The 16949-nt window shown below is 38.4% G+C and overlaps 1 protein-coding gene and 2 long non-coding RNA genes across 3 annotated transcripts; 2 read left to right on the forward strand and 1 right to left on the reverse strand.

Annotated features, from left to right (window-relative positions):
- LOC109836393 lies at window positions 4985–11155 on the forward strand. The gene is made up of 4 exons (XR_002245945.1): window positions 4985–5029; window positions 5081–5211; window positions 5448–5493; window positions 11069–11155. It is a non-coding gene; the product is annotated as an uncharacterized LOC109836393 (long non-coding RNA).
- LOC109836391 (cellulose synthase A catalytic subunit 7 [UDP-forming]) lies at window positions 9604–15836 on the reverse strand. The gene is made up of 11 exons (XM_020404280.1): window positions 15543–15836; window positions 14991–15109; window positions 14820–14886; window positions 14560–14710; window positions 13851–14463; window positions 13632–13769; window positions 13137–13262; window positions 12831–13043; window positions 12213–12734; window positions 11064–11414; window positions 9604–10387 (listed from the first exon to the last, which is right to left on the reverse strand). The coding sequence occupies exons 1-11, from the start codon at window positions 15811–15813 to the stop codon at window positions 9800–9802; spliced, it is 3159 nt and encodes a 1052-aa protein (XP_020259869.1). The 5' UTR covers window positions 15814–15836; the 3' UTR covers window positions 9604–9799.
- On the forward strand, window positions 14362–16209 carry LOC109836392. Its single transcript, XR_002245944.1, has 3 exons — window positions 14362–14482; window positions 15772–15967; window positions 16071–16209. It is a non-coding gene; the product is annotated as an uncharacterized LOC109836392 (long non-coding RNA).

The following is a 16949-nucleotide window of genomic DNA, read 5'->3' on the forward strand; positions in this document are numbered from 1 at the left end:
TTTTACATTGAACTTGTGTTTGCAAGAACCTTATAAGTCACTATATACATGACAACTGAATAAATATTGTATGTGAGCAACCTACATTGTATCTGCATTGGATGGCTATTACTGTGGGTTATAAAGGTATTTGGTTGTCATTTCATGAGTTTTAATTAGTGACTTATTTACATTTAGGCTATAATGATCGTCAAAATTTTTGAGATTAGTAACATAATGTTTATTGACATTGCACTGGATGACTAACAATGATGATATTGACTAAATTCTGAGCCCTTAGCCATAAGTTCCATATACATATGGCTAGTCTATTTTGTGTGATATCAAAGAATGTTTTCAAATGATTTTTTAGTCATAAAGTTCATTCAAATTTCAACATGCATAAAATAGCAAAGCAGTACACGGTAATAGCAAAGTAGTACATGCCATTGCTTTTGTTTTAATGATTGTAAATAGATTTATAGTTCACGATGCTCCCCAATACAATCCTTACTCAGATTGGCCACAGTTTCATTGTAACTATCTTCATGCGCATGTGTTAGGAGATCATTTTTTTCCGGTTCATGTTGGGCATAACTTTGCAATAAGGACACCATCAATTTTCGTTTCGGCCTCTAACTTTTATAGCATTAGCTCTAGCATAATTTCTGCTAATTCCATGATATCCCATATCTCATTTTACTCTCTATCTTCATCTGTGTAGGCAATCCATTCTTCAAAGGTGGTTGGATGTTTAGGTTTAGTAATCCTTCCACGCTGAGATAAAAAAATAGAGTAAATTGACATTAAAATAAATAGCTCCATTTTTTATCATAAATGTTTCAAATATTCCTGCATTTGATGATGGTGCGGATGAAGATTCACCAATATCTCTACTTTTCTTACTCATCTTTTTTCCGGTTAGCATTTGATATACAAACATTGCGTTTTATAGATGTATATTTATTTGGACTGGTACATTTAGTTGATGGTTGGATGTTGAATCTGGCAATATTTATTTGGATCATTAAATTTTCTGCTAGTTTTGCTCGTGGTTTTGAAATGCTCATGGTTTTGAAACCTAACTGATTTTGTTTCTTATATTTGACTCAACTACTCAGTCTCAATTATTTACATGTTTGGTATTTCTAGGTTTGGTGTAATTTTCCATGTCATATATGTATTTATGAGTAATATGGTTATTTATTTACAAGTTTCGTGAGAATTTTTCGCTAATTCAGGTACGTAGTTCATAACAATTATGAATAATTATGTTATTACAGGTTTTGTGTGATTGTCCATATCAATCGTAGTTCATAACAATTATGAATAATTATGTTATTATAAGTTTTGTGTGATTGTCCATATCAAACAGGTATTTTCATACAAGTTATGCACAATCTGGTTATTTACATTTTTGGATTCTTGAATTTTCATGTTATACGTGTTGTTATGTTGAATCATGTTTTTTTAGGTTTCATGAGAATTTTCTGCTAATTCATGTATGTAGTTCATAACAGTTATGATCAATTATGTTGTTACAGGTTTCATATGATTTTTAATGTCAAATGGGTACTTATGATGAATTCGGTTATTTACTGGTTTAATATGTTATTTTCACACTTTTCTTTTGGTAAGATTACCACCCATAACGGTCACAAATAAATTTGTCTTTAGTGAGAGGTAAACTTACCATGGTGAGTATATACATTTTTCCCTATAAACTTTAATACCAACCAAACACAAGAAAAGTGAAAAATATCTAATCAACAATAGTTTTCCCCTTTCTTAGATACCAACCAACCAAAGGAAAAATGTATAAATTGGTTTCTCACTATGTTTTATGTGTGAACCGAACAACAACAATTTATTTCTTAGAAAACTTTGGAAAACTCAAAACTTAGGTTTTTTACATGAAATGATGTTTCCCAATAAAATGGGAAACAATCCAAACAGCCCCTACACAATGAATCTTCATCATGTATCACTCTTAAAGTATAAGGGTTGCTCACTTTTTCACTGCTCATATCGCCATGGTGTTGCTCTTGTATTTTGGAGAATTAATTTACTTCATCACACGACCATCCTCAAAGTGTAGTAGCTGCTTGTGTAGATTGAGGACAGTTGAACTCGAGGATGCATGTTAAAAGAGATCAAAATGAAGTGAGTGGAGGCCTGGGTCAACATCATAAGAAGCAGGCCATTTACACTATGGAATTTACTTAATGAGGTTGTACTAAATAAGTCCACATGCTTCTGACACCTTTTTATCTTTAGATTCATGATTGCAGGTTTGAGCCTTTGATGTGCTTACAAAGGGGTTCTCCTATGTACAGTTCCCACAAAGGTTAGACGATATTTTTCCATGATCTTGTCAATCATAATGTTGTCTTTTTTTATGTAAGCTAATAGCTCAAGAACTCGTTAACTAAACATTATAAAACCTTGACTTCGAGACTCTTCACTAATAAGTGACAAATTCGATAGGTTTCACGAGGGACGGGGAACCATTTGGGTAACTGGTCAAAGATCAAGGAGCAGCAAACCAGATCTCGCAGATAACTGAGGTGAGCCAAAGGGGATAGGCATCTCTGGCTGGAGCCATGATATGAAAAGAAAGAAGAAGAAGACAAGAATGACAAGCCGTAGGACTGAAAATGCGATGTAGATTGATCTTGTTTGAGGGGATCGGCACTTTTCGCCATAGGAACTGGCATACCTCGGCCATGCTGGGAAAACATTTGAAAGGTAAAAGTTAAAAATATATTGGGAATACCTTATACAGTTTATACATGATTTGGCTATACATGTGGATTACTTTTCTTGCCATCCTGAGCTATATAATAGTGAATCGTTTTGCTCCCAGCATACTTGTGTGTACATACTTGAGATAACTCTGACTTATGCTTAAAAGTTTGTATAAAATTAATAGTTACCATTTCAAACTTCTCTAGTTAACTAGTAACAGTTGCATTTATTAAGTGTGCATGTTATCTTTACCTCGTGGTTTTCAACCCTTTCAGATACAGATTAGCTTGTTTCAGCTTGAGATAGCTCAGTGTGAAATTGAAGCGTAGGTTTGTAGTGCTACATCTTGGAGTGCTGTTTTTATAGCATGCTAATAGCCTAAGAGAGAAACAAGTATATAGTTGAACTAATGCATTATGCTTTTTGTTAAATTAAGTATTGGGTATTAGGTTAATGGGCTATTACCTGTTAACCTTAACCCTATTTGTATGGCTATATATATATATATATATATATCTCTTTTATTATCTCAATAAACAATAAGTTAGGGTTTTGTTTTCTATATTCTCTTTCTACATGGTATCAGAGCATGAAACCCTAGCCGTCACAAATCCTCATTCAAAAATCCTAGCCGCCGCCTCCTCTTCTCCTTGTCGCCGCAGCTATAGCACTGCTGCTACAGTGTCGCTACATCGTCGCTACAGTGCCAGTACAGTGCCATTGCTACAGTGCCCCATTATAGCGTGTTGTCTATTCCCTTGACATCTCAGTCTTTGAACTGATGAGAGGACGATTGTATCCCTCGACATTTCAGTCATATAACTGATGAGCGAAAGAGTCTATCTCACGTTGTTGAGATATTTCACTTTTATTTTTGTTTCATTCGAGAAACAAGAATATAGAAATTGAGCCTTTGTGCAAACAAAAGGCAGGGCTCTCTCCCTCAGGTGATCTCGCTTACGTGGCGTGAGAGCATGACTATCTACCTCTAATCCTGCTCCTGATCTGCTCTTAGTTTATGTTTCAAGAACGGATCTCTACAGCATGACTATCTACCTCTAATCCTGCTCCTGATCTGCTCTTAGTTTATGTTTCAAGAACGGATCTCTACTACTAATCTGCCTATTTGACTACTACTCCTGATCTGCTCTTAGTTTATGTTTCAAGAACGGATCTCTACTACTAATCTGCCTATTTGACTACTATATGTCTCCTATTGTTGCTCAAAAAAAAAATTGACTATTACTTCGATGTCGGACATCTCCTCCTCTACTACTACTTCTGTTGTTGCTGGTGAGACCTCTGCGCCCAAGGTAGTCTTGGGGACTACTATTAAATTGAATGGTGCAAACTATCTGCTCTGGGCACAAGTTTTCAGCATCTTTATTGGCGCTCAGAGCAAACTATCACATCTTCTGGCATCTCCACCACCAACCTCAGATCCTACCTACAATTCATGGCTCTCATCTGATTATTGTGTTATGACTTGGTTTCTTAACAGTATGGAAGCACAAATCAGTAGCAGTGTTATGTTTTTAACCACTGTGAAGGAGATGTGGGACAGCCTAAAGATTATGTACGGGAACGAGAAGAATGTTTCCCGTGTATTTGAAATTTATGAGCGTCTGTTTGCGCTCAAACAGGGAGATAAGTCAGTTCCGGAATTCTTTGGTGAATTAAAGGGACTGATAGACGAACTAGAGATGCATCAGCCTGTAGTAGCTGATGCAGTGACGTTATTGGGGTATCGTTGAGATCTGGCAGTGTCCAAATTTCTTTCTGAATTGCATCCTACTTTACAGTTCCAGGTGAGAGGACAGATATTGGGTGGCGATATCATTCCCTCACTGACTGCTACATTCTTCAGAGTCATGCAGGTCTCTACTAGTGTTGTTTCTGATACTACTGCATCATCTTCACCTACAATGGATCGGTCTGTCATATTCTCTGGTTAGGGCAGAGGTCGCGATCATGGTCGTGGTCGTGGTCGTGATTCAGGAGGAGGACGTGGCTCCTTTGGTGGGAGGTCAGGTGAATCTGATAAGGGCTCACGTCAGTGTGATCACTGTGAAAGAACCAATCATATTTCTGAGAAGTGCTGGGAGAAGTTTGGTCGTCCTCAGCCCAGGTAGCTGATACCGAATTGACTCGCTCATCTATTACTGCTACTACTTCTGGTGGTCTAGCTGTTACTGCTCCTATTGTTCAGATTTCTCAGGCAGATTATGAGAGGTTACGCCAGCTAGAACTCTCTAGCTGTTACTGCTCCTATTGTTCAGATTTCTCAGGCAGATTATGAGAGGTTACGCCAGCTAGAACTCTCTCAGAACATTCATTCTGCAGATTATGAGAGGTTACGCCAGCTAGAACTCTCTCAGAACATTCATTCTGCTACTCATGCATCCTCTTCAAGTATGGATGCTTACATAGCTTCTTCTTACAAACCTTGGGTACTAGATTCTGGAGCCTCATCTCATATGACAGGTATAAAGGATCATTTTGTATCTTTATATTTTTCTGATAAGTTTCCTTCTATCTGCATTGCTGATGGTACTCTTTCTCCAGTTCGTGATGATGGAGTAGTTCATACTACTTCCTCTTTAAAACTAACTGATATGTTATATGTTCCTAAATTCCCTGTTAGCCTATTATCCATTAGTAAGTTTACAAAACAAAATAACTGTAAAGTCACCTTCTTTCCATCTTATTGTGTTTTTCAGGACCTAGCAACTGGGATGAAGATTGGTTCGGGGCATGAGAGAGGAGGTATGTACTATTTGGACGACAGTGTGCCAGAGGCTGGTCTTGTTGCATCACAGTCTGACTCTATTTTATTGTATCACTGACGTCTGGGTCATCCTTCACTACAAAAACTTAGATCAGTAGTTTCTGTTCAGCCATCTATTTCCTCTTTAGGTTGTGAGTCTTGTAAACTGGGTAAGCATCATCGTGCTACTTTTCAGAGTCGAGTCGATAAACGTAGTAGCTTTGCTTTTGAGTTGGTTCATTCTGATGTCTGGGATCCTTATCGTGTTCCCTCTGTGAAAGGTTTTCGATATTTTATTATATTTGTTGATGATTACTCTCGCATGACGTAGCTTTATCTGTTAAAAGAGAGGTCAGAGGTCTCGCACGTTATTGAACTCTTTTATAATGAAATAAAAACTCAATTCTCTTCTTCTGTTCGTATTCTTCGTACTGAGAATGCTTTGGACTATATGAAAGGTGATGTTTCAAAATTTTATGCTCTTAAAAGCATTATTCATCAGACTTTTTGCTCTCACACTTCACAACAAAATGGAGTTGCTGAGATGAAGCATAGACATATTCTAGATGTTACTAGAATACTGATGATACATATGAATATTTCAAAGTATTTGTGGTCTGATGTTGTTCTCACTGCAAATTGCTAGAATACTGATGATACATATGAATATTTCAAAGTATTTGTGGTCTGATGTTGTTCTCACTGCAAATTATTTGATTAATCGCATGCCTTCCTCTGTCCATGTTGTTCTCACTGCAAATTATTTGATTAATCGCATGCCTTCCTCTGTCCTTGATGGTTTAATACCATTTAATTATCTTTATCCTGATAAAAAACAATTCCCTATGATTCCCCGTGTCTTTGGTTCTACGTGTTTTGTTCAGAATTTAATTGTTGGTTTGGATAAGTTGTCTTCTAGATCCATCAAATGTGTTTTTGTTAGATACTCTCGTACTTAAAAAGGGTATATGTGTTATCATCCATCCATCAAAAAATATTTTGTGTCTGCTAATGTCACATTTTTTGAGTCTGTCCCCTATTTTTCGTCTGTTTCCACTAGTATTGGGTGTCCAGAGATACCACTATCTTCCTCTGCTCCTACTACTATTCCATTACCTGCTCCTGTAGCTCATGCATCGAAGCCTCTACTGACATACTCTCGTCGTCCGAAAGTACATGCCCCTGAATTTGCTCCTACTGAATCTTCATCTCCAGCTGCCGGTCCATCTCATATTGAGGCCTCTATTCCTTCTGACTTGGATATCCCTATTGCTCTTCGAAAAGGTAAATGGTCTTGCCCAAAATATCCTCTCTCTCTCTCTCTTTTTGTCTCTTATGACCGTCTCAACCCATCTTTTCGTCAGTTTGTTTTGTCCTTGTCCACTGTATCTATACTCAGGTCACATGAGGAAGCTATGTTAGGCTTAGCACCAGCTTAGAAGCAGGCTATGGATGAAGAAATAAATGCACTACTTTCTAGAGGAAATTGGGACTTGGTTTCTCTTCCTACTGAAGCGACTGTGGTTGATTGCAGATGAGTGTATACCCTGAAATATCATCCCGATGGGTCTGTTGACCGTTACAAAGCTAGCCTGGTTGTTAAAGGTTATACCCAGACATATGGCGTCGACTATTTTAAAACCTTTTCTCCCGTTGCTCGTCTCAACTCCATCAAAATTCTTTTCTCTCTGGCTGTTAATATGGATTGGACGATGCACCAACTAGATGTGAAGAATACTTTCCTTTATGGTGATTTGAACGAGGAGGTTTATATGGAGCAACCTCCTGGGTATATTGCTCAGGGGGAGGATATTATCCACAGGCTGAGAAAGACCATCTATGGGTTAAAGCATAGTCCTCGAGTTTGGTTTGATAAGTTCAGCAAGGTTATTTCTAATGTTGGTTTTCAACGATGTCAGTCTGATCATTCTGTCTTTTTTCGACGCACAACAACTGGTTTGGTTATTTTAGCCGTATATGTTGATGATATTCTGCTGACTGGGAGTGACTCTGTTACCTTAGCTGAGACTAAGAAGTGTCTAAACCGTCATTTTGTCACTAAGGACATGGGAAAGCAAAAGTATTTTCTTGGAATTGAAGTTACATATCAAAAGTATAGCCTGTTGTTGTCCCAAAGGAAGTATGTGCTAGATTTACTAGAAGAAGCAGGTCTCTAGGAATGCAAACCTGCAAGCACTCCAATGGAGGCAAATGTTGATTTGTGACGAGATGATACATTTCTACTAGATGATGCTGGACAATATAGGAGACTAATTGGGAAGTTAATATATTTGACAATTATCAGACCTGATATTACTTTTGTAGTAGGTGTACTGAGCAGGTTTATGCACAAACCTAGAGAGGTTCATTGGACAGCAGTTCTGAAAATTTTGGCATATGTCAAGAATTGTCCTGGCAAAGGATTGCTATATAAGAAGCATGAGCATACTCACATTTTGGCTTTCTCTGATGCTGGCTACACAGGAGACATGGGAGACCGAAAGTCTACCTCAGAATGTTGTACTTTTGTTGGAGGTAATCTTGTGACTTGGAGAAGCAAAAAACAAGATGTAGTATCACGATCTAGTGCAGAGGCCGAATATAGAGCAATGGCTCACACTGCTTGTGAGATGGTGTGGTTACGAAAGTTTATGTCAGAGCTTGGTTTTGTTCAGCATGGACCCATGCCAATGCATTGTGACAACCAGTCTGTCATTTATATTGCACAAAATCCTGTGTTTCATGAGAGGACAAAACATATTGAAGTTGACTGTAATTTTGTTAGAGATACTTGGGAGAAGAAGATAGTATCTCTCATATTCACTCCGTCCTCACAGCAACTTGCTGATATTCTTACCAAGGCTATTTCTTCAAAAGTGTTCTCTACTATATATGACAAGCTGGGCATGATAAATATCTATGCACCAGTTTGAGGGGAGTGTTAAATTAAGTATTGGGTATTGGGTTAATGGGCTATTACCCGTTAACCTTCACCCTATTTGTATGGCTATATATATCTCTCTTATTATCTCAATAAACAATAAGTTAGGGTTTTGTTCTCTCTATTATCTCTTTCTACACTTTTTGATAATACTCAGGTTGTCTAGTAACATTGCTCTCAGACTTCATATTTCAAGGTTTCTTAGCAAATATGTCTTTGTATATCTGTGATCTTGTTATGTGAATGAACTTCAGTCCGAATGAAGTGCTCAGACTGGGCATGTTGTACATGTATCATCACTGTCATGCATCTAACTTATTCCGCTTCCAATTTTGGATGACTGCAAAGAAGCTTCATCCAAAGAAGCTTATGTCTCAGTTGTAGAATTTGCACCATAGGATTAGATATTTCGATAGAAGTAATGTAATTAGTCTCAGATTTATATTATAAATATGATCAACGTCTATACTGTAGGAAGTAATGGTTAGTGATAAACTTATAACAATGTGATCCCTTCAAGTCAAATGTCAACCGGACAAGCAGTTGCCCTTGAGCTGCTTTGGCTAGATCCTGGACAAATTTAGATGGGGAATATGTTAATGTGCTAAATACAATTGTTTCAAAGAAACACAACTGGATTATCTGAATCTAGCCAGTGCCTCATGACATTGATCAACCCAAGTTAAAACTGGCATTGGTGAATTTAAAAGGCTGACCTGGTCCACCTCTAAGGAACTATAGATCCAACACTATAACATTTGGATTACTAAGACGGAGAAGCTTTTGCTTACATGAAATGTCCGAAGGAAGAGAAAATTCATCTGTAGTTTACGTGTTGAAGGATTGTGCATATGATTGTGGAAATTGCAGAAGTGGACCTGAGTTTATTGGAGATTGGAGGAGGAATTGAAGAAGATTTTCTATGAGAGGTGTTTACATAGATTGTTGGCAAACAGAACAGGCAAGACTTCTGAAAATTGGAGCAAGGAGATAAGTAGCCAGTGAAGAACTTTTACACACCAGTTGAACTTTGCACCACCGTTGTAGACCAGGAGGGAAATCTATCCATTTTTAGGAGGGACTTCAACCATAGAGTCGGAACTTTTTTGTTTTTAATATTTGGTGTAAGTTAATAACTGGTAATCTTAGCTGCCACATTCACCCATACTCCATACAAACATATTCATAGTTTGCATCTTTAATTAAATTTACATCAAATGTTCCACAGAAAGAAACTCCAAAATTTGTTCCAATGACAAATTCTCTCACAAAATAGACATCCTTATGTAGCATACATCCAAACTGTTCAATACAAAAAGAGGCAGAACTGAACTCACACGATGTAATTTGTCCTGTAGCCTAGCCTAACACTCCACTCCACACTGCTTAAGAATAGGTCCCTTTTGTTTGGGCAGGAAGGGATCAATTCTGACCCAGACCAAAGAGAAAATAGATGCAAGTAGAATAGACCATAATACCACAATGGTTGGTGTTCTATTCTGCCTTCCCATTAGCCCTTTCAGGAAAGGATACAAATGGACTATTACCCAGAATGCAAAGAAAAGCTTGCCAAACAATGGGCCCCATGATCCATACCCATTGTTGATGGCATCAGACACACCAGCGACAACGCCAACCATGTTGATGATGAGAAGAGTGGTGGGTGGGATAAGGAGTGTGGTCCATTTGAAGAGGTATAGATCTCCAAACTCATCTGCTTCATCGTTAGCAGATTTTGAGGTAACAGTGAAGTTGGTATCAACACCGGCTAGGACCTTGAGGAGACCTTGGAAAACAGCAAACAGATGTGCAGAAACCCCACCAATTACCCAGAACTGTTCATTGCGCCACCAGTCTTGGATACTCACGCCGCTCCATCTGAGCTCAAGAATGCCAGTAGCGATGATGGAGATGAAGAGTGCCATAAACCAAATGCTGGCTAGATTTGTCAGCTGCATGTAATGAGGCCCAGGAGCATGTAATTAGAAGTAAATTATCTGAGTAGATTATCTAGTACTAGAGGCAAAGATTTAGGTTGTTTGCAGCTTAAAGTTTCCTGTGTACTAATAGAAAACTGTTTATCTAGTATTCAATATTCAAAAACTTGGGGATTGTCACTAAATATCCAGATAGCAACACAAACCAGCTGTTTCTGGTTTATCTATGGTGTTTTTTTAGCAGTGATCCTGATCAAATGACCATATAGATATGTGAATGTGAGTGTTATTTTAAGCTCATTTTCACTTGGTTATTTTGCTTGTGTTAGTAAGTATATTGAGGTCAGGCTATTTCTACGAGATCAATGCATTAATCGAACTTTGGCTCTTAGTTTGAATTCTATAGTCGACCATATATATTGGTCAGCCACTGTTTGGGTTCTACCATATTTTCTTCATTATTGCCCTCCTTACTGTTAGGATATAAGAATATAACCATGAACCCTCATCATAACTTCAGAGTCTTGGTGTAATGGTTAGGGACTTTAAGACTTACAACTCAAGACAAACTAAACTGATAATTATTGCATACCGCAATCGCCCAGCTCTGAGCCTTGTGTTTGTAACAGTTTTCTGTGGACTATTTTTTGTTTATTTTTGAGCTGAAATTAAACAATTTTTTTGAACTTACTGTAGGAATGATGAATTTTCCGGTAAGAAGGCAGACGGCTGGGATAATGCAGTATGCGAGGAGAGGGATGGATGTGAAGGGGTAGACGATGGTGTTTGTGTATGCAAACCTCTCTAGCCACTTCAAGTTCCCACCATAACCATACCACAGTGGACAATGCCTGCTAAGAAAGATCTCCACCGATCCAAGTGCCCACCGAAGTACTTGATGCAACCGATCAGAAAGATTAATTGGAGCTGATCCCTTAAACGCTGCTCTGTTGGGAACACAGTAGACAGACTTCCATCCTCTGCAGTGCATCTTGAAGCCAGTCAAAATATCCTCCGTTACAGACCCATATATCCAACCAATCTGCAATGCACAAAATGACTTTTTTAAGGTGTGTTCATATTAATTTTCATAGAGAAATAGTTTAGCCGTTGTGGCATTTTAATCTAAAACACTGTACATTAGACCCTTAAATTAGTAGTATGCATCTTTCTTCTATTCAAGTTTGGGCATAGTCAAGCATGATTTATGTTCAATCAAAAGTCAAGTATGCCCATGACACTAATAACTAAATAATAAGATGCAATTGGTGCATGGTTTGTGGATGATCTAACAGCATAATTGATGTCAGTCATATGCTAGTGTGGTGTCAATGATGTTATGATACGATATAGCATAATGTTGAACAATGTTAAAGATACCAGTAATATAATATTTCTTCTACGAAGGTCTCATTGGCAGCTGCAATATTATTGCATCAAACTATTCAATACGCTGTCATCAAAGAACCAGTGGTCTAGTGGTAGAATAGTACCCTGCCACGGTACAGACCCGGGTTTAATTCCCGGCTGGTGCAAATCTTTTTTACTTTTAAACTTCTGCAATACACCAGTTTGAGTCCCTTTTGCTTTTATTTTAGTTGTCAATGTAGTATCTTTCTTCGCTTTATTTATTCTTCAGTCCTTTTTGTTTTTACTTTAGTTGTAAATACAGTATCTTTCTTTGCTTTATTTATTCTGCATTTAATTCTCAGGCGAAATCTTGTTTAAGTATCTTTGTTCTCTTAATTGCAAGGCACCGTTATATTTTTTTTCTTCCAATTGCTTTATCAGATTCTGCAATGTTCGCAAAAGTATGACACTGACAGTATGGGAGCCTTACCTCTTTCCCCCACTCGGTCTTCTCCTCATACCCACAGCTGATTACATGAATAGCCTCCTTAACGAGCCCTTGTGTGTTGGTACCTTGAGGCAGCCCACCTTCTTCCATGAGTGTTGACGTGATGAATACTGGAGACTGCCCAAATCTCTTCTCAAAGCTTTTCTGCGACATGAGAGATGACTTCTCCAGCTCCTCATAGCCCTCTAGTCCTTCCTCTATCTCCTCCAGATCGAGATCAAACCCTCTCTTCGTGTAGCTCTTCTTGTTAACCACCACGCTCTTTTTCTTCTTCTTTCCGAAAAATCCTTTAAGTCCTCTTTGTTCTCCATCTTCTTTCTTTGCCTTGGATTTCCTCGAGCCACCACAACAACAACAGCACCAAGATGGCCAGCAGTCACATGTCATCTTTGGGCGCTTTTGAGACTTAGGGGGATCATAACCGTAGAGTGCCTGGCGGTTGAACACACATCCGGTTCCAACGTACACTGGTCCTTGGATCCCATCCAGACCTTTCATATTAATCTACATAGACCACATGGATTTGGTCATTTATAATTTTGTAGTTGATCTAAGTTATATAATGTTTAGTTAACAGGTTCTTGAGTTTCATTAGCTTACATCGAAGAAGACCACATTACGATTGGCGTATCGATCATGGTGATCAATGCCATCGAATCTTTGTGGAAACTGGACATAGCATAGCTTCTTTCCAAGCTGAGGGTCCATCAGAAAACACATGGCTTCCCTGATGGCCTTGCTGTTATTGATGTAGTGATCACAATCCAGATTCAACATGAAGGGTGCATTGGTAAGCACTGCAGATACTCGAACCTGCACCCAATGGATCCAAAGGTAAAAGGTTAGCAACATGTGGACTATTTAGTACAACTTTGATAAGTAAATTTCATACTGTGAATGGCTCACCAATGCATTCATGGCCCCGGCTTTTTTGTGGTGGTTATACCCAGGTCTCTTCTCTCGAGAGACATACACCAGCTTTGGCAGCTCTTTGCCTTCAACATCAAGCGCACCTGCACTCCCCAAGTATACCTGTAAGATGTTTCAGATGTTTCAGAAGCCTTTATTGAGTAGTAAGTTTATTTCTTCTATTGAAATGATTGCTTAATCCATGTAAGCATATAGGCTAGTAAGAAACAGAAACAATGGAGGGCATTTTGAGGAAAATTAAATAGAAGCAGGGTATAATCTAGGCTTTCAATTTTCCAATATCAACTTCGAAGTTAGGATCAATTGGTTAATCCAGTTAATGTAACATAGACTAATTGCTATTGTGCACTCATCTATGTTAGGACTGCACAACCAATATGATTCAAATCTCTTCAATTTACTTCTCTCAATATTCCTTATTTTCTTTAACAAATATGAGATTGCTTCATCTTCATGGTGCATTTTTCATACCTGAATCATTCCTGGATGGTCACGAGTGTTGTTGCCAGGCCAAGGTGTGCCGTCCTGCATTATCCATCCTTCCTCTGGTTTCTTCTGAGCCTTTGCCACCAATGCATTGATTCTCACCTTAAATTCTTCATACTCTCTCTGCACCATTAACCATAGTAGTCAATTTCATGGACTCAATTTGGATTATGATCAATCATCAGAAGAAAAAAAAAACCTCACCTTCATGGCCCTCCTGTCCTTGACAAAGCTAGGCTGCACCTTATCCTTCAAATAATCGATCTTCTGAGAGAAATAGAACTCCGGAGCCCTCGGCTCAATGTTGTACTTCCTACAGAATGGCACCCATCTCCTTGCAAACTCAGCAGTCTCTGATAAAGTATCAAACAAAAGCATCGATGCACCATCATCTGACACATAGCAGCTAACTTTTCCCACAGGATATTCCACGGAAAGTATAGAGAGGACAGTGTTGGCAGTGATAATGGGGGGCTCCTTCAAAGGATCAACTGTACTCACAAACACATCAACTGGTGAAAGCTTGTTTGGCTCGCCGTCACGTTCAAACCTTGCAGAGAGACGATCGAGATAGGTTTCACGAGTGATGGGGAACCATTTTGGGAACTGGTCAAGGATCCAAGATAGGGCGAACCAAATCTCACATATGACTGAGGTGAGCCAAAGGGGATAGGCATCTTTGGCTGGAGTCATGATTCGGAACCGAAAGAAGAAGATGAGGATAACAAGCCTGAGGACTATGACGATGCGATATGGATTGATCTTGCTCGATGGGATCGGCACCTTTCGCCATAGGGGCTGGCGTGCCTCGGCCAAGCTGCAAAATTATTTTGGACGTAAGGTTTCTTTCGGATACATGGTTTATATATTTCATTCTTATGTCATCTTAGTGATTGTGTTCATAAATTCTTACAGTTCATAGTCCTCTTCTTGATCATCGTTCCCCTCATCATCTTTGTTGAGCAGTCCTTTTCTTTCCTGTCTTGCTTTCCATTTGTCCACTCTATCCTTCCATTCCAGATTGCTCTCCATCTCCCTCTCTCCTTCAAGATCCTTACCAGCAACTACAATAATTAAGAGCGCACATGAATTAAGTTAAGTAAAATGTTTATTTAAAGGAGAGGACTAAGGGATGACATAAAAATTAGACCACTAAGTTCAGGTTTAGCCTACCACTGCCAGTAAAAGGTGAGAAAGCAGGACCATGAGGCTTCCATTGTAGTGTTTGTTCACCATTTTCCTGTTTAAAAAAAAGGTTCTCATCCTTCAGTTGATGATGATATACAAGGGGAAGTAGGAATTCATAAACTAACAATAAACTAACTAGGTTTTTCATGAAATTACCGAGGTGAGGTCAACTTTCTGATGATCCAGTTCTGGCTTGGGATTCTTGATTTGGAACTCATCTTCAAAATCATCATTGTCATCTGCATCCTCCTGATCTCCCTCAACTCTGGTTTCTTCTGATTTCTACGATAATCTGCTTAACTTTGGGTATGTTATCTTTTAATCAGAATGTGCAGGTGTTATCAGGATATGTCAGTTTTTGAGCACCTATGGTTCTGTCAGCCATAAAAATGTTTTCTTAAAATGAGTAGGTATGAAGTAAAAGTTAATGCAGTTTTGTAATAGCTTGTGGCAGTTTGTTTTGTTTTGTTTTAAGGATGATAACATCGAGCATGCAGAGTTTCGAATTATATTACCGTATCAAAAAATTTCTTAAGATCACCAAGTACTTAATGAAGAGGAACGCTGTTTTCTGTTTGTCTTAAGACTGTGACAAACCTATGTATAACAATTGCCTACTTGGATCTTACGTACGCTGCGCTCTTGTAAGTCTTGAATGCATATACCTTTTATATATGTTTGTAACGTAGAAGATGATTGTGTGCAAACCTTTGTGACGCTTGTAACGAACATTACACTGAGGACAACACTGACTCCCCTCGCTCCTCTCATACTCATAACATGGCCTGCACACAGGAAAGCCGCATTCATGACACGCAACAAACACCTCCCCCTTCTCATTCACCTCGATATCATCACCACAAACCCTGCAGACTTTCACGATGTTCTCCTTTCCGTTGAGGCTTCTAACCTCTTCGTTTCCGTTCATAATGTGCAGCTCGTTCCTCCGATGAGATCCAGCAACCAGACCGGACTCCATGGAAGAAAGCAGAAGAGGAGTGAAGAGAGAATGAGTAAGGAATGAGAGGTTTTATGGTGAGAGAGGTTACGTCTACACCAACTGTGAGTTGGGGGGTCTCTGAGTTTGAGTTCTTGAGTCCAGTAGAAGTTAGGCGTTGATTTCCTTTGGGCAGGTGAGAGGCTGCCTTGCTTTGAAACCAAGTTCTTTTTTTTTTTCCTTTTTTTTCTGTGGGGAGCTAACATTTGTGACATTGTGTATTGCATCATAACTTGAAGCTGAAGGCCTGACCGAATTTTGTAACTTGCTACGGAGAGAAGCATGTGGCCAGTAAAAGAGATTTTGATTCATTCTATGAGATGGGTACGTGCTACCAAAAATTAGGGGGTGTGTCATTAGTTGAATCAAAAGATAATGAGGTATCAACTTGTTTTGATGTGGGAAAATGGTTAAAAAGAAGTTTTGGCTCTTCTTTGGTTGGCATGTGAATATAACCCCATGTTTTTATGCTGGTTTTCTTCTCCGTTTTTAAATAAAAATTTGAATAATATGCCAATTCTATCCCCTGTTAGGTATCATTGTAACACTACCAACGCGTGACGACAAGCTCCAGTCAAAATACAGGGGTTGTAATTCATAATGAGCACTGATGATGGGCTTTCCTCGGGTTTGCAACATCCTTTGGGAGAAAATTGCGTAAGAATAATTCATTTGTAACCAAAAAAATCATAAGAATGATCCTCTGCAGACGGTTCGGACAATTGAGAGGTTCCAATATGATTTTCATGGCCTTGAGTTCGATTCTGGGCTTAGTTATCAAAAATAATAAATAAATAAATAAATAAACTTGTTCAGGTTTCTAGATGATCAATGAGAAATGAATTATAAATTACTAAGAGTAAAATTTTGAGAAAGGCTATTGTTAATAGTATTTAATATCCAAATATTATCAACCAAAGTCTACAAAGTCTGAAATTGAGAATCCAAATTAATGGGTGTGATCTATTACACATGAACTACTTAGAAAAAAAAATCAAAGGTTTGACGTGTTTTGGATCATTTATTAAAGATAATTTCTGAAATGTTGATTTCTGCATATTTCATATGTAGTCATCCATCGGTTTGGGATTTTTTTTTTTTTTTTTTTGGCTTTCAGA

This window comes from Asparagus officinalis, chromosome 4, assembly GCF_001876935.1.
Source record: "Asparagus officinalis chromosome 4, Aspof.V1, whole genome shotgun sequence".
Taxonomy (NCBI): Eukaryota; Viridiplantae; Streptophyta; class Magnoliopsida; order Asparagales; family Asparagaceae; genus Asparagus; species Asparagus officinalis.

Bases quoted from the DNA above. Each gene is read 5' to 3' on its own strand.
- LOC109836391 (XM_020404280.1), bottom strand. From the start codon at position 15,813: ATGGAGTCCGGTCTGGTTGCTGGATCTCATCGGAGGAACGAGCTGCAC. The intron at 14,887-14,990 runs GTAATTTCATGA...TTTTTTAAACAG, and splicing joins AGAAAGTTGACCTCACCTCG to GAAAATGGTGAACAAACACT. The intron at 13,770-13,850 runs GTGAGGTTTTTT...TTAATGGTGCAG, and splicing joins AGGACAGGAGGGCCATGAAG to AGAGAGTATGAAGAATTTAA.